The 18,378-nt window shown below is 35.3% G+C and overlaps 1 protein-coding gene across 2 annotated transcripts in view; it reads left to right on the top strand.

The window, feature by feature from the left end:
* The first annotated feature begins 26 nt into the window (after window positions 1-26).
* The window catches only part of SLC30A7 (solute carrier family 30 member 7), a 100,647-nt gene continuing 82,295 nt past the window's right edge, over window positions 27-18,378 (top strand). Inside the window, exons 1-6 of one of the 2 annotated variants that reach the window (XM_019036298.4) lie at window positions 27-306; window positions 534-635; window positions 10,802-10,915; window positions 15,008-15,095; window positions 16,063-16,189; window positions 17,619-17,762. In XM_019036298.4, coding sequence (XP_018891843.1) covers window positions 227-306; window positions 534-635; window positions 10,802-10,915; window positions 15,008-15,095; window positions 16,063-16,189; window positions 17,619-17,762 — 655 coding nt within the window. In that variant the 5' untranslated portion in view covers window positions 27-226. The remainder of the gene's footprint in view (window positions 307-533; window positions 636-10,801; window positions 10,916-15,007; window positions 15,096-16,062; window positions 16,190-17,618; window positions 17,763-18,378) is intronic. The other variant, XR_008669054.2, reaches the window with a different exon arrangement.

Genomic DNA, 18,378 nt, shown 5'->3' with positions numbered 1-18,378 from the left:
CGCGACCGGCCTCCCTTCTTTCCTGTCCCAGGACGCGTTGCGCGGCCCGGGCCGGAAGTAAGCGAATTCCCGGGTGTGTGTCTGTGTCTGTCTGTGTCTCGCAGCGGCGCGCGGCCCCGGACAAGCCCTGGGGATTCCCGTTTGAGGCGTCACTACTGTCACTGCCATCACCCCACGGAGCCACTTCTAGAGGGGAGTAGACCCGGCCCTTCGCCGGGCAGAGAAGATGTTGCCCCTGTCCATCAAGGACGATGAATACAAACCACCCAAGTTCAATTTGTTCGGCAAGATCTCGGGCTGGTTTAGGTGCGGGGAGCTGTGTTTGCGGGGAGGGGGTGTCCGGCAGAAAGGGAGAAGGCCCAGACCTCAGGATGGCCCGAGGTCCAGTGAGGGAGAGTCAGAAACTCCCCGTCAACCCCTAGCTGTGAGGAAAGGAGCATGTGAACTGGGAGGGTCTTGAAGGGGGTACCCAGCCTCGGGGTCCCGGCACCTCCTTAACTCTCCCGGCTCTTCTCCACGTGTATCATTCCCAGGTCTATACTGTCCGACAAGACTTCCCGGAACCTGTTTTTCTTCCTGTGCCTGAACCTCTCTTTCGCTTTTGTGGAACTACTCTACGGCATCTGGAGCAACTGGTAACCAAAGGGGAAAATGGTTTGGGCGGAAGCTGGGTGTGAGGGAGACGAAGCACTGTTTGCTTAATGCCACGTAGCTCCTCACCAGGAGGTTCAGGTCCTACCTTTGTTACCTACCTCTGCTGCTGAGTTGCTTTCTCATACCCACACCAATCTGGTAGGGCTACAGTTCTTGAGTAAGATCTGGGCCTATCCTGTGCAACCTCTCTTGTCATGCTCCCCTCCAGTTCCATCAGACAAGACTGACAAGCCCCTCCTTATTTTAGCAGATGGGCAGAATCCTTCATTTCTAATTGTAGGCCTTAGGTTTACCCACTTTGTTGGAATTGGGAGAAACTTGTTTGCTGCCTCTCTCGGGGGGGAGTGGCATTTGGATTTCACCCTTAAGATTCTGAGAGAGTATATCTGAGATGTTCTACTTAGTTTGTTATTGGGGCTTGGAATGGGAGGTTTTATAAAGTGATATCGGGAGGAATATGTGTCATTCTCTTCTCTCTTTAATGCCGAAACTGTCTCATGATTTTCCTGTAGTCTTAACTGCGATGTAAAAATCCCATATAGTTTCTAGAAACAACATTTCTTGGGTTTTGGTGGCACCTTTGAGGGTTTTTGTTTTTCTTGAAACATCCTTAGGAGGAAGAAAATCTAGTGTGTAACTCTGTGGCAGTGAAGTTACTATTATTCAGGTATTTGCTGTTGAGTAACTTAAGGTCTTATGAAGTTGTTCTGCTAACAAGACTGTCACACTCCTAGGTGTACTAATTCTGTCTTTAGATCCCATACTCCTTCAAAAATCTGATGAAAGCCAATACTCAGAATTGTACATAAAGCTTCAGGATGTTGTTGGGTTCCCTGTACTAAATCTTAGACTCTAGATTAAGAACCTGTTTTCTATTTATTAAATAGACTTAGTCTCTGTTGTTTAAGACCCATTTTCAGAGAAAATTGCTGTCCTTGATCTGTTGAGATCAAACATTGACAGGTAATATCACCAGGTTTTGTGACATGTATACTTTTATATAATGCTTGGGCTTCTTTCAATTCAACCGTCAATTCAGTTCTATAAAAAATACTCAATAACCAGCAGATTTTGAAGGTTATTGGTTTAGTCAACAGTTGGGTATAAAGGCATATTGGCACAATGAAATCTTAATATATGTAATAACCATTTTGAATCCTTTGGGAATCAGATGTGTTAATTTGAAGGCTACCCCATCATAGATTAATTTTTTAATCCCATAGTATTAACACACTTTAATATACTGTAGATGTTGAAAGCACTTGTACTTGAATAATCATACTTTATCATAAATATAATATTTACAGTATATTTTACATTTTTCTCTTCCTAAATTATGCCAAATTAATTTTGGGATATGTGCTGATTGTATCAGGAGTGTATCATAGCTTATATATGCATATTTTGTATCAAGAGTGTATCATAGCTTATATATGCATATTTTGTATCAAGAGTGTATCATAGCTTATATATGCATATTTTGCTACAGATAGTTTCTATTGCAGTGTTTCACTATGGCTTTCCATTGCATAAGTCGCTCTGTGAAATATCTCATTCAAGAGATTCACACTTGAAGTTCCTAAACCACCTTTCATGAAAAGTTAAGTATATAGTAACTCTTTTGATCTGTAGAGATCTGTTGGGGAGATTACCAGAACCATTATTTTTTAAGTCAGTATGCATCAGTGCATAACAAAAACATCAGTTGTAGGTGACTTGTTCTTTTACCCTTAGGGGGCTTGCTTTTCTTTACTGGTGCAGCTTATATACTGTTTTTCATTGTGTTATGTCTTCTAGCTAGATTTGAAATCTAGCTCCAGTGCGTGTTGTACTTAGTTCATTTAGCACGTATCCGTCATCTCATGCCTATTTATGTTAATCTCCAGATCTACAACCAATTATTCTTAAATATTAATTTTTAATACAGATCTCTTCTCATTGATATTTGGGCAGATTTAGGCATTTCTCTGGCCTTTTAATAATCTGGCTTTCTGTGTTTTATTTAGACACCAAAATTTTTAGTTCCTTTTGTTGACTGATCGATAATTTCTTTATATGACCAGAAGATTATCTGCGTTCCTGTAGGTTATATTAGCTTTTCAGTTCCTTGATTAAATTTCTTCTAAAACTCATTTTGTGTATTAAAGTCAATTCCGTGTTGAATTTCATTCTGTAAAAATAAATTTCAACTTGTTGAGAACATGAAATAACCAAGAATTTTTTTCCTATAGAGGACTGAAACATGAATAAAACACTCACTTCACAAATAAAGGTTCATAGAAGCAGTTGATCTAATTTTAACAAATGTTAAATTGTTCTGGTTCTTTTTCAGAGCCTTCATTTTAAAGGAAGAACTTAATTATAGTTGATTTATATTTTAGATGATGAGTAGGTCTCTTCAGTGGAAGAATAGGTAGTTGTGTGTTTTTCCCCTCAATAAATATCTGCTACCTTTCACCTTCCCACTAGAACGTAAACTGTATTAATGTAGGGATCTTTTCTATCTTATGCAGGCACTTCAGTACATAGCACATAGTGGATGCTTAATACATATTTGCTAAATGAAAGAATGAGGGAATAATTAATGTATGGAATTACACTACCTATACTAAAAATGGTAACTACCCCGTTAAGGAAAAACAGCAATGACAAAACATTAAATTCCATTCTCTCACTCTTAGAAATTGGGAGGAAAATGGTAGAAATTCTATGTGATTTTTCCCTTCCTTCTAGTATTTTATTTTTCATTTACTAATTTATTGTTGAGTAACTGACTAATCTCAAGGTAACATAGTGTAACAATTTGGTTTTGTATCATCTACGGTTAAGTTTGTTTTCAAGTTACAGGAAAACTCTGCACACCTGTAATCTCAGCTACATGGAGGCTGAGACACCAGCATCCCTTGAACCTGGGAGGCAGAGGTTGCAGTGAGCTGAGATTGAGCCACCGCCCCACAGCCTGGGCAACAGAGTAATACTCTGTTTCAAAACAAAACAAAAACCTAAAATAATGGTTGCTTAAACAAGATAAAACTTCATTTCCAAGATGGGTGCTAGTGTTTCAGTCATCCCTGGCAGCATAATGTCTGGAATGCAGATAAAAAAAGGTAAAAGGTGTGCACTTTTTTTTTTTTTTTTTTAAGATTTACCTGGATGCTAACACACAATGCTTTCACTAAAACTTTATCACATGGTCATGCCTAGTTGCAAATGTAGTCTTTATTCCACCCAGCCATGTATTCTGCGGAAAGTCAAGGATTTTTTACTAAGGAAGAAAGAGAATATGTGGATAGTGTAGGTTTTGGAAGTGGGACTTGAGAGAGAGAGAGAGAGAGAGACAAACTAACCTGTCATCTTCCATAGTTGGAAAATTGAGGCCTAGAGTTTTTTACTTCCCAAGTGAGCAGCAGAGCCTAAGCACCTATTGTCCAAGTTTGATGTCCAAAAAACATCACACTGGTTTTTTCTAGTATCTCAATATAGTTTCTATGTTTTTATGTTCTTACATTTTTACTTCATTATTAACAGATTTAATTTCAGTAGTATTTCTTACCAAAGCTGTTGCAACCATTTTTCCCTTAGACATAGAAGACACTCAGGTAACTCTAAAGGTTAATGTCTTTGTGTTAACAAAGTAAATATTTGTTGAAGAAATGTTTAAGACAATACTAGACATTTATTTGGTTCTACTTCAGTGTGATATTTCACAGCAGATGTTTGTAAAGTAATTCCTTAGTGAAGAAGAATACTTCTATCAATCACATGTTTTTCTATTAAAATTTTCATATATCTTAGTCTTTTAAAATCAACTTTTTCCTTCTCAAAAGGCAGCATTACTTACCAGCTTATGGTGATGGCTTTTGCTTTCCTATAATTTTATTTCCCACCTTAAAAACATAGATAAATATTCCATTTTGCTTAGAATTTTTTTTAAAGTAAGGGACTATATAATGGAATGTAGTGGAGTTCTGGGTTATTTCACTGTAACTCATTTAGTTTATTGACTTTGCTAATGTCAGGATTGTAAGAATTTTCTAATTTCCTGATAATAAATTGACAGTGTTTTTCCCCGACTTTCCACATCATGGAAAGTACCTGGTAAGGGATTTCTGAATTATGATGATTCCTTATTTTCAATTTTGAACACGTTTAACGAACAATATAAATATACCGTTAGCTTAGTTACCAATAGACCTTTTAAACAATTTTTTATCATTGGGTATTTTAAACATATGTAAAAGTAGAGCATTTAATGGACCTCATGTACCCATCACTGAGCCTTAACATTTATCAATACATGGTCTATCTTATTTCATCTGTTGTCCCTGTCCCACCATTGGATTGTTTTAAAGCAGACACAAGATGTAATTTCTTCCATAACTATTTCATTATGCTTCTCTAAAAGATAAAATCCACCCCCCCTTAACATAACCCAAAACCATTATCACCCATGAAAATTAATGACTCATTAATATCCAGCTAGCGAGTATTCAGGAGTCCCTCATTGTCTCATAAATTCTTTTTACGTTTGGTTTTACAGATTAGAAATCAAGCAAGATCCATACATAGTATTTAGCTTATATGTCTCTTAAGTTGCTCTTAATTTATAGGTTCTCTTTCTCCCTTCCTTTGTTTTTGCCTCCAATAGACCCTAAATAAAATTCTTTTCAAAAGTTTCTTTTGCCATATATTCTATTGACATTTGTGCTGTTTTTGCTTCTGTATTTATGTATTCGGGTTTCTCCTTTATACACTTAGAAGTTTTCTTTTTCTTTTTTTTTAAGACGGAGTCTTACTGTGTTGCCCAAGCTGGAATGCAGTGGCGCGATCTTGGCTCACTGCAACCTCTGCCCCCTGAGTTCAAGCAATCCTCCTGCCTCAGCCTCCCAAGTAGCTGGGAGTACAGCCACGCCTGGCTAATTTTTGTATTTTTAGTAGATGGGAGTTTCTCTATGTTGACCAGGCTGGTCTCAAACTTCTGACCTCAGGTGATCCACCCACCTCAGCCTCCGGAAGTGCTGGGATTATAGGCACAAGCCACTGCACCCGGCTGGTTTTCCATGTTAAAATGTCTTTAGAAGGTAGTCATTTAAAAAAGTTTACAAATACATTTTAGAGAAACTAGCAGTGCTTAAAGAGGAGTCTACGACAAGTAAGTGGATTTTCACAACCAGCTTTACTTTATCATGGTTTACTGAAGTTACCTTTGGTGTTTCAGTCATATAACCTTAGGTATTCTCTATGCTACCTTTATTTTTTAAGGAAATTTATGCCATATAGTTTAAATATAATTCATAATCAGAAACATTTGCTAAGGTTGAATATGAGCAGTAAAATTGACCTTCCTCATAAGCAGTATTTTTACATGTGATAGGTCAGCAGAGAGCTAAAAGTAGACTGTTTTTCCCATGAGTTTGTGTATTTGCAGCTAGGTAATTTTTAAATCATGATATCAAGTTTAAGGGAAAAGATCTCATATTGCAGTGTTTTAAGAGAACATAATGTTCTTCCATCTCAGAAGAGGGAGTAGTTTTTCAGGTAGTCACATTTTATTAAGTACTAAAAATAACATTTATGCTAATTAAATTTACTTAAAATTTAAATAAAATTTCATTTTGATGAGTATTAAAATTGCCGTGCTATATCCACACCTCTTTAAAAGGAACCTGACTGCTATTCTGTGCAAAAGGAATTTTTATTTTTATTTTTATTTTTTGCATTACAGCAATATTTGGTCTGTGTTGGATGCATATAAAGTAAATTTGTTGAAAAAAAGGAGTGTGTGTTAGTTTGCTAGTCTGGTGTAATAAAACACCACAAACTAGGTGGCTTAAACCACAGAAATTTATTGTCTCACAGTTCTGGAGATTAGAAGTCTGAGATCAAAGTGTCATCAGGGTTGATTTCTTCTGAGAGCTCTGAGGAAGAATCTGTTCCATGATCTTTCTGTAGCTTCAGTTGGTTTTCTAGTAATCTTGGACAGTCTTTGGCTTGTAGGAGCATCACCTGATCTCTGCCTTATCTTCGCATGGTGATCTATGTATCTTCTTCCAAATTTCTCTTTTTTATAAGGACACTGGATGAGGGCTCACCTTAATGACCTAATATTAACTAATTATATCTGCAATGAGCCCATTTCTAATAAAGTCACGTTCTCAGGTACTAGAGGTTAGGACTTCAACATATGAATTTGGGGGCAGGAACACAATTCAACCTATGACAGTGTTTTACTAAATATATAGTGAAATAGATAGTAAAATATAGATCAATAAATCAGTAAATGTTTGTTTATATTTATTTACAATGAATGCCCTGCCTTCTAAAACTGATTACAGTAATTTAAAATAAAAGCTATATATACTAATAAAACACATTAAGAAATAAAAACATTTAGAAACCATACCTAGGGAGGAAAAAATAAATCTATTAAATATATAGTCTAATTTAGCTCCCAAAATTGACTTTTAAATTTAGTTATAAAATTCCATAAAGTGAACACAACTCTATCATTTTATCAGAGTAGAAAGATAGTTTTCTGAAATCAAATTTTAACAGTATTTTGCCATATTAATCTTTTCTTGGGGGATCGAAAACAAAATCATAGACAATGTCTTTATTAATGGTTTTATCACAGTATAGAGAAATTCTTCACATGAGTCTTTTGTACTTCAAAATAAAGTTAAATCATTATTTTCCATGTTACATAGATGTTATGATTCAAGTGTGTAATTTTCGGTAATCTAACTATACAAGGACAAATCTTAAAATATTAAATCTAAGAGAATTGCATGAATAATATGCCCCTTACCTTGTCCTCATGTATCAGTTTTATTATTCTGCTTTATCATTTATTCACCAGTTCTCATTCTGCTTTGAGTTAGATGTCAGATGAGATGGTTAAAGTACTATCTGCACTTAAACTTTCTAATATATCTATATTTCAGTGGAATAAATAAGGTTCATGATAAAAGTTTAAGACATTTTCTAAAATCTTTTGTAATGATTTGGCAGAGGTTTATAAATTATTGTGCTTTTTCTTGTTGGTAAATGATGTGCTTTGACTTAGTTTCTAATTATATAATTATTCCAAATTATGAGAAAAATTTAAAACCATGCTTTTTCTGTATGTGTGAAGAATGTTTTTGACTTTTAGTTTGTAGCACTTCCAACTGATGACAACTCTAGCATCTAGCCAAATATTAAGAGGTATGGGTTGTGCTTGGGAACACCAGGTATTATAAGCATTAATAATAGTTAATAATTAATAATGTAATTTATTAATAATTAGCAATAGGAATATTAATGTGGTTTTAATGTGACAAGCATTGTGGTAAATGTTTCATATATATTAACTCAATTATAACAATTATGACACTTTTATACTATTACTCTATTGAAGTGATGGCTAAATTGAGGCACAAAGAAGTTAAGTAACTTACTGGTCACGGAACTAGTAAATTTGGAGCTGGGATTTGAACCCAGGTACTCTGACTTCAGAAGCTTGTTTTTAAAGACTGAACTGATGATTGCTTACAGAAAATTTTTATTGACTTCTCTTCAAGTTCACGGATTTCTTTCCTCAGCTGTGTCCAGTCTGTGATAAGCCAATTGGAAGAATTCTTTATCGCTGATAACTTGTTTTCTGTTTCTAGTATTTCCATTTGATTGTTTTTTATATTTCCCACTTCTCTACCAAATTCCCCACTGGTTCATATTTTTTGTCCACTTTTTCCATAGATCCTTTAGCATATTAATTAGAGTTTATGATAGCTCCAGTATCTGGGTCAATATCTTGGTCTGGTTCTGTTAACTGCTTTCTCCACAGTGACTTCTTTTTTTTTTGGCTCTTTGTGTATTTTGAAATTTTTTTTTATCAAATATTGGACATTATGAGTAAAAAACAGTAGATACTGAGGTAATAGTATTTATGATCGGAAATAGGTATGCCTTGTCTGTCAGACCACTAGTTGGTTGGACTTTGTGCTTTTAGTAATCTCTGTATGGTGCCTGTGCCACAGAAGCTCTTTTCTTCATGCTCTTACTCCTGCCCAAGCTATAGACTGCTGTTGCTTGTTACTCAGTACCCAGTTTATGGTGAAGGCAGAGGGGTATTTGTTAACTTTAACCCAAAGCCTCTGTCTTTGGTAGATTCTGTAAGCCTCACCCTCAGGGGTATGATTTTGTCAACATTTTTACTCCTTCTCCTGTAATAGCCAAACTCTACTGTGTGTATGTTTATGGTCCTGGATGGAGACAACTTTCCTTCTCCATTCTCAGTGGTAGCAGAACGTCTGCTTTGTGTTGGTAGAGGATTTCCTTCCCTTCTTTTGGTGGCGTTTCTTAGTGGGTGCTTTAGTATGTATAATATTAATCTTTAAATTATCACAAATAATATGTCATTTCATGTATCTGATAAGAACCTTACAATAATACACTTTGATTTTCTTATTCCATTCTGCGTGCTATTATTGTCATACCTTAGGTTGTTGACAGTATTTTTTTTCTCTTTCAATACTTTAAAGGTGTTGCTCCATTGCATTCTGGCTTGAATAGTTTCTGAAGGAAAACATGCTATAAATTTTATCTTTTTTTTTTAATTTAATTTTTCTCTTTTTTCCCCTCTGGTTTTCAAAGATTTTTTTATTTCTCTTTGATGTTTAGTGGTTTGTGAAGTGTGCAGGGTTTTTTCCTCGCTTGGGTTCATTAAGCTTCTTGGATCTGTGATTTATTTTCTTTTATGAATTTCAGAAAACTCTGAAACATTTTCTCTTTAAATACTTTTCCTATCCCTTTCTTTTTTTCTTTTCGGTTCCTGAGACTCTAAATACATGTATTTTAGTATGTTTGATACTTCCAGACAGGTTTGGGATGCTCTGCTTTTTTTGTTTGTCTGTTTGTTTCCACTCTCTTTTCTCTTTGTGTTGCACTTTGTTTAACTTCTTTTGACCTAACTGATTCTTTCTCTCTGTGTCCAGTCTGCTCAGAAGCCCATGACTGTTATTCCTCCGTATTGTAATTTTTAAAAAATTATCATTTCCATTATATTCTTTTATAGTTTTTATCTGCAGAAATTCTTCATTTGTTAATGAATTTTCTCTGACTTTATACCACATCCTTTGACATATTAATTGTATTTGTTTTTAAAGTCCTATCTAATAGTTCCAACATCGGGGCCATTTCTGGTTCTGTTGCCTGTTGTAGCTCTTAACAATGAGTCTCTCTTTTTTTCTTTCTTGATTTTGTCATTGAGTGCTGGACATTCTGTTTAAAATAATAGAGACTGTATATGTCCAGAAATGGGCACACCTATTTTTCTGTCTGGCCATTAGTATGGGACTTTTGAAACTATCTGCTCATTAGTCGAACTGGGGTTGAGCTGGGTTTTGTGTTTTGTTATTGCTGATTTCAACAAATTAGTCTTTGAATTTTTCGGTGGTTCCTACTACTTTGTGATTAGTATTGGATTTGGAGTACTGCAGGATTTTTTCAGGGTTCTTGCTCCACTCTCAGCTTTTAGCAAGTTCTGCACATATCTCTTTGTGCTCTCACTGGTAGTTTGCTGTTCCTTATACTTTATTCAAGACTTGGTGGGGAGGGTGGGACTAGGTTCTCTTGTTGTATCCCTAGTCAGGCAAGCCTGTGCACCTCAGTGTCAGGGTGAGTATTAATGATCTTGCAGCTCTCCCTCTCTCCCAGCCTGTCCCCACTGTCCTCAGCCTGGTATCAAAAGGGTGGAGCAGGATACTCAACAATAGCAGACCTTTGCTTTGTAAGATCCTGGGTGCAAGCAGGTATCAGCCTCGTCCCAGTAGTAGATGGCTTTTTTTTTTTTCCTACCTCTCTTTCAGTGGCAGCTGACCTTTGCAAGTGACCAAAGAGTGGTCACATTCCTACCCCTCACCCAGCAGCAGATGGTTTTTGTTTCTACCTCTCTCGCAGCAGCTGGGCTTTTCCTTGTGCAGGAGGTACGAGGGTTTACTTTTTAGATATTTAAAACTTATCCTCAAAGCTATCTATATAGCATATTTAAATTGTTGTTTTAGATGGTTAATTCCTGATGAACAAAGGCTGAATCTTAGACTTTCAGAGAAAGATGCCTACTGTTTGGTTTTTATTATAATTTGTCAATGTGTTTGTTCTTTTCCAGCTTAGGCTTGATTTCCGACTCTTTTCACATGTTTTTCGATAGCACTGCCATTTTGGCTGGACTGGCAGCTTCTGTTATTTCAAAATGGAGAGATAATGATGCTTTCTCCTATGGGTAAGACTTTAAGAAAAAAAATCTTTTTATTGAAGTATAAGATATACACAAAAAAACACTAATCTTAAGCTCAGTGACTTGTTACAAATTGAACACAGGTGTAACTTTTGAATCTTTGAAGCCCCCACTCAGGCCTCTTCGAGTTCCTACCTCCCCAAGGGTAACCACTTTCATGACTTCATGGATGAGTTTTTGAATAGTATATAATTGGAATCTACAGTAATTTGTTGAGATTGTTACCATATAGAGGAATTTCTCAACTTTTTTTTGAAGAAGAAAGTTTTAGTATATGAAAATAGGAATTTTTTTTTTGCTTTTGCTTTTTTCTTTTTGAATGGATACTTTGCTGTTGATTTATTTAAAATCATTTTCTAATATGGTTTTATATTATGTTCTTTAGCTCTGCTTTTATGTAACAGTTCTTATATGCTTGCTGAGTTGGACAATTAATCAAATATTTGTAGAGCATCTGTATGCTGAAGGGACTACATTGGATCATCTTAGAGGCATAATTTGATTTCTGCCACCTCTGATGGGAGGAAGCAGTGGATTTTTCATTATTTGATTACACTGCCTGAGTGTTTCCTTTTTTGAGTTCATAGAATATTTTGCAGTATAGCTATATATATGTGTAAGCAGAGCTCAGGATGCATACTCTGTTTCTTTCTCTTCCCCACCCCTTTGTCTTTCCTATTCCCTCTCTCTTCTGCTTTCTTACTAATTCTTCCCCTCTGTCCTTTTCCTCCTCTTCTCTTCGTTTCCCCTGTGAGTGCTCTTTTACATTCTTTTCCTTCTTCATCTGTCTCTCATATTTTCTGTCTCTCACTCTTGTTCCCTTCCTCGGCCTCTTACTCTCTCTTATCTTCTCCTGAACTCCCTTTTCCTTCTCTTGTCTTTGCTTCTTGTCGCTTGGGCTTGTGCTCATGCTCTTTTTTCCTCTCTCTTCCTTCTTCTGTCCCCCTATACCTTTCCTGTCTTATTCTTTGTTTTCTCCTGGTCTTTTCCTTTACCTTTTAACCCTTTATCTGTCAGGCTCAATCTCTCCTCCTCCTCTTCTCTTAACTTCTTTAGCTCTATTTCTTTTTTGTCTCCCTTTCCAAGTCTCTCTTTCCTTCCTTCACTGATTCTCCTTCCCTGAGCTCTCCCTTTCCGGTGCAGTTTCTCTCACTCTCTCCCTGTCCTTTTTACAGCCACCTTCTTTCATGTACTGTCTCTTAGGCCTCTTGTTATGTCTTTTACTCTCGGTCCTTCACTGCTCCCTCTTTCTCCCTGGCTTGGCTTCTTTCCTTTAGCAGACACACACTCTTTCTTTCACATGCTCTTGTTCTGTTTAGATATTTATTGAGGGTCCATATGAGTCAAATACTTTTCTAGTTCTAATGATGTAAAAATGATCTAATGATGTAAAAACATGCCTCCTGCCTTGCCGGAACTTGTCTCTTGGGCAAACGGTTCTGTAAAAATACAACAATAGCTATATATTGTGACAGTTGCCAAAAAGGAGATGTGGAGTTCTGTGGCAGAACTTGCTGATTTTAGTTATAAGCAAGGGATATGGTTATTTTTGAAATTATAAAAAGTGAGCCAAAAAATACTAATTGTACATTTTATAGTATAGAGCAGTAGATCCTATATATCTATAAATTCAAACAGCTTGACAGCTCAGATAAGAACGCTTTTTATGGCATGATATTGGTGATATGCAAATAATTTAAACAGTAGCTACTGAAAGATTCTTAAGTATATTTTAGATTATTAAAGAAAGATTATATCCAAAGTTATAATTTTTGTTGGAAAATTAGTAATTTATTTATATTATATATCAGAAATCTAATTAGAATAGCTTATTCTACAATCTTTCTGAATAAACAGTAGCTGACTATTAAAAATTCTCAGTTCTTTAACGCTTAGATTTTCTATTGTTTCCAATTTAGAATGTGTTGTCTCCTGCTCTAAAATGGTTTTTAGAAATAGCTTTGAATACCTTCAGTACCATAGCAGATTTTAATGTTCAGCTTTAGCTAGTTGATGTAAGAGAATAATATTCTTTCCACCTTTAATTTAATCCTCTCCTCTCTTTATGTGTGTGTGTGTGTGTGTTTTCTTTTGGGAAAGATTAAAGAATAAAAGCTGGTACAATATTTAACACTATGAATAATTGGTATAGTAATAAGTAGCATCATATGTAAACTACTGGTGTCAGTGAATCAAAATGACACTGATTAATTCACGTTAAGCATAGGGTTGAATTCTCATAACCTCCCACCCCAATTCAGGATGACTGCAGTAGCTGACTGACTCTGCAATAGAAGAAAGAGTTGGGGAATATGAGAGCAAGCAAGGACTTTTAAGTATTTCTTTATATAAAAGTCATCTTTGTGTCTTGCCACACTCTTATTTTTTAAAGAGCAAAGCCAGCTTAAAAGTAATATACATCCAGTAGGTAGATAGATACATACATACATGCGTATATACATATGTACCTATACTTAAATCTTTTCTATTTTTCTTCCTGGCTCAAGAATCTAAACACTAGCCATACTTAATTAGGCAACAGCACATTCATGAATTACATGTTCTAATTCTAAGACCTACTCAATCTGTTAAGTAAACACAGATATTTGTAAAGGCAAATGTGTTTAGTTTTCATGTGTTTTTGTTTTGAGCCCACAACCAAGTTTAACAAATATATCTTAAACTCAAGCTAATTAAATCACTCCAACATTTTATCTGAACTTAGATAGCACACCTACTAAGCTAGGAATTAGAAACAAAAAGATGCCTGAAAAACATTCTTGCCTTTGATCTTGAAATCTGGTAGAAGTCAAGCACAAAAGGTTTTCAGTCAAGCGTTAGTTATGGGACTACAAGGGTAGATTAAAAGAAAATACTTTTTACTTTTGGATAGTAACCCTGCTGATTTATTAGATAAATTCCTAAGTGTAGGCTGTGGAATGCTGGTTGCAAATTATTTGAATTTAATGAACTTTTCTCCAGGAAAAAAAAAAATATGTTTTGACAAGTAATACGTTATTTGGATGTGTTAGAAGATAGAAATATGCATTATTTCTGGCATAGAAATACATACTATGTTGGAATGCACTTGACAGGACAAACTCCAACATAACTTGATAGAGTACATTTTCAAGAATTCTCTTTAAAAATATTTTTACAGTAAAAATCGTTATTACCTAGAAGTTAACATAGAAACCTAGGAAAAGCACGAGTTTTGATGCTCTCATTATATTGTTTAAGGACCAGAGTGGTTAATTGCTGTTAGCACCCTTTGAATGATGTTTGAACATGTAAAAATGCTAAGTTAAAGTTGTTTCTGATGACTTTAACTAAGCCAAATATACGATATAGAAAAATAAAATCTTTCCCCAATGCTTCACACAGGTAGGAAGCAGAAAGCTTCAGAACTCCATGGAACAAAAGACAGGTATTTTAAAAATAGTTTAGTTAGAATTATGTGAAGCTAAAATTGATTCTAAAAATAGGTAATTGAAAGTTTATGCTAGATTTATTAATCTTAGAAAAAGTGTTAGAAATATAAATCTCAAGTTGTCTCTGGCGTAAGTCAGAAATAATTTTATTTTCCTTCAGATCGAAGCTCTGCTTTCCAAAGGTTTGAAAGCTAAAAAGTACAAAGCAGAAAGCATAAGGAGTTCTTAGAAAAAGAGAAATTAATAAGTTTTAAAAACCCCCTTTTCCAGACCCTTTCTTCTACTTTTTAGCCGTTAATCCTTCTTTCTTTGTCCACTTGTCTGGTTCTGTTTTTCCTTCTCCACTAGCAACTTGAGATTTAAATTTCTGTGAAAGGTCTTTCTAAAACTACTTACTCTAAGAAGATCTTTGGATTGGCTTGTAAAAATCTGTTTTGTGGCATTCTGCTTTTGAACAATTCGTACTAATTCGTTTCTTCATTTCTACTATATATAAAATAAAATGCACTGTACTATAAACACTAGGGCTTCGCTGGCCACTTATAACCATGTAATATGGTTTGGAATCTCTGAATGTATGTAATTTTATGATTTAATTTTTAAGAAATAACATAATAATTCAGTTATTTACTTTGTTCCTCTTTAGGTATGTTAGAGCGGAAGTTCTGGCTGGCTTTGTCAATGGCCTATTTTTGATCTTCACTGCTTTTTTTATTTTCTCAGAAGGAGTTGAGGTATAGTAGATAATTATTAAAGTCAGTAAATTACATTTCTGTAATGAAAATGTTTATTAATTAAAGATATATGTAACAGCTTTTTTCAACTATTATTAAATATTGTGGACAATCTTAGATTAGATATGTGCGTACAAGAGGAGCTTACAAAATAGTTGAAAAATTAAATATATATGAATCTTCTTGGAACTGAAAACAATTAAATGATAGTGCTTTACAAGTTATAGATGAAGTGTTAATACTATGAAATGTAGAGGCGCAATCTGGATAATGAGGTCAATAGGGAAGTATTTCTAAAGAAATTAGAAGCAGTCAATCTTTAACATTTGGCGTATTTTTTAAAAAGGAAGAAAACTTAAAGATTAGTGAACTTAAAATGAAATGCAGTATTTTTTTAAATTTTTTATTTATTTAGTTTTTGAGACAGAGTCTCACTCTGTTGCCCAAGCTGGAGTGCAGTGGCGCGATCTCAGCTTACTTACTGCAACTTGCGCCTCCTGGTGTAAGCGATTCTCCTTCCTCAGCCTCCTGAGTAGCTTGGATTACAGGAGCCCACCACCATGCCCAGCTAATTTTTTTTTATTTTTGGTAGAAACGGGGTTTCACCATGTTGGTCAGGCTGGTCCTGAATTCCTGACCTCAAGTGATCCGCCTGCCTCAGCCTCCCAAAGTGCTGAGATTACAAGTGTGAGCCATGAAAGGCAGTATTTTAAGATACCACATAAGAACAAGTTTTGGACCAAATATTTATGCTTTTAAATATTTGTATTTATTTTAAAATAGTAATTGTTACTTTTTCTACAGTATGTGAGCACTGGTTTTATTTCTATCAACTGTTTTGGGAAATTTTTTTTAGTGCTTTTAATTCCAAAAATAACTGGAAGTGTTTAATGTTGTCTTATGATTTTGTTAGTTGATCAATCAGAAATAATATCAATGCTATTTGTTTGTATTATGTGTTTTCTAGAGAGCATTAGCCCCTCCAGATGTCCACCATGAGAGACTGCTTCTTGTTTCCATTCTTGGGTTTGTGGTAAACCTAATAGGAATATTTGTTTTCAAACATGGAGGTCATGGACATTCTCATGGCTCTGGTATGATGGTTAGGACACTTTGTTTCTTCATTTTCTACTAGGTTTCTGTTATAATTATTTACTTGAGAGAATTAAGTTAAACTATACTGATTTCTGATGTCAACAGACTGTGTGAATATCTTCCTGAACTATCCCTTTCACTTCTTTATGCCCCTCCATCTCAGTGCCTTCTCAGAGCTGTGCTTGTTATCATGGATCCCACCAGACCTCAGTAGCTTATCTGTTTAGTGTGATATCATTTATATAAAATAGACAAATATCAGAAAACCACAAAACAAATCTACTTATCAGAAAGTTTTGTGTGGGCTGGGCACAGTGGCTTACACCTATAATTCCAGCACTTTGGGAGGCCAAGGCAGATGGATCACTTGAATCCAGGAGGTTGACACCAGGCTGGGCGATATGGCGAAACCCCATCTCTACAAAAAAATACAAAATTAGCCAGGTATGCTGGGTGACAGAGTGAGACTCCATCTCAAAAAAAAAACAAAAAAAAAACGGGCATGGTGGCTCATGCCTGTAGTCTTAGCCACTCAGGAGGTTGAGATGGGAGAGTCGCTTGAGCCCGGGAGGTGGAGGTTGCAGCGAGCCGAGATCATGCCACTGCACTCCAACCTGGGTGACAGAGCAAGACTCTGTCTAAAAAAAAAAAAAAAAGTGTGTGTGTTTATGAAATGTACTATGTAAATATGTCTTGGAGATCCTCATAGTCATGATTTTTTCATATAGTGCAGTGCTGGATTTAATTTACTGGTATTTAGAATTTTTGTAAAAGTGATATTTTTGACTTGGATAGCATCCACTCTTTTTCTGTCCTTTAGAATAGCCTGTATAAGATGTTTCTCGGTGGTTTAGTCGTTTTTAGGTATGCTGTGGAGAAAGGATTCTGCAGTCTTTTGCATTTAGCTTTTTCTACCTGCTTTAATGTAATTTTACTGATTCTGTTACCAAATGCAGCAGCTTTCTTGTGTCTGCCTTAATGTGAGCATTTGCATATGTCTTGTTAATCTTTGTTAGTGTGTGTAATAGTACTTTGAAAAATTTTGGGCATGAATTTTGTCTTTGTTGTTTACTGCCTCATCTCCCGTGCCTAGAATGATTCCTATAATAGAAAATGTTACCAATAAATATTTCTCAAATGAATGAATATCATTATCTGACCTCTTTGGAGATATCTGTATACTTCCAGTCAGTACTTATTTTCATTTCCGGTAAGGTCTATCACTTTCCTCTATGCTTTCATTACCTTCTGGTACTCCATAGCAGAAACTCAGGATTGTTTTAACAAATGTGTAACACTTTTTACAAGTAAATGTTTATTGAATTGATCTGAGTTTAGAGCTGATTCTTTGCGCTAGTGTCAGTATAATTGTAACCATTTATATAATATATTTTTACATACCTTCTGTCCTAACACTTTGTTTTCTAGGCCATGGACACAGTCATTCCCTCTTTAATGGTGCTCTAGATCAGGCACATGGCCATGTCGATCATTGCCATAGCCATGAAGTGAAACATGGTGCTGCACATAGCCATGATCATGCTCATGGACATGGACACTTTCATTCTCATGGTGAGTACAGCCTAGAGACAAATGGACAGCCTCCAAATAAACAAGAGTTTCGTGGATTACTTTTCCTAGTTGAAATAGTTTATTAAAAAGATACCCAATCAACTTCTTTTCTAATGAATCAATCTAAATGGTTCCCAGGGCTAGTTTATTTTTTGTATAGCATGAAATTAACTCAGTATAAGGCAGTGGATGTTCGCGTTTTTCCAGGGGGTATATCATAATAAAATGCCACTTTTTTATGTATTTATTTTTAATTTTTAATTTTTGTGGGTACATAGTAGGTGTATATATTTATGGGTTACATGAGACATTTTGGTACAGGCATGTAATACATAGTAATCACGTAAGGGTAAACAGGGTTTCCATTTCCTCAAGCATTTATCCTGTGTTATAAACAATCCAATTATACTCTTGGTTATTTTAAAATGTACAATGAAATTACAAATTGACAATAGTCACTCTGTTGTGTTAGCAAATACTAGGTCTTATTCATTCAACTATTTTTTTGTACTCATTAACCATCCCCCTTTCCCTCCCCCCAAATGCCACTATTTTAAATGAGTACTAGTGAATGAGGAACAATTGCATTTTAGGAAATGAAAATCATAATTTTTTA

The sequence above is a fragment of the Gorilla gorilla genome, chromosome 1, assembly GCF_029281585.2.
Source record: "Gorilla gorilla gorilla isolate KB3781 chromosome 1, NHGRI_mGorGor1-v2.1_pri, whole genome shotgun sequence".
Taxonomy (NCBI): Eukaryota; Metazoa; Chordata; class Mammalia; order Primates; family Hominidae; genus Gorilla; species Gorilla gorilla.
The sequence above is the reverse complement of the archived record's forward strand: the minus strand, read 5'-3'. Positions and strand labels throughout refer to the sequence as shown.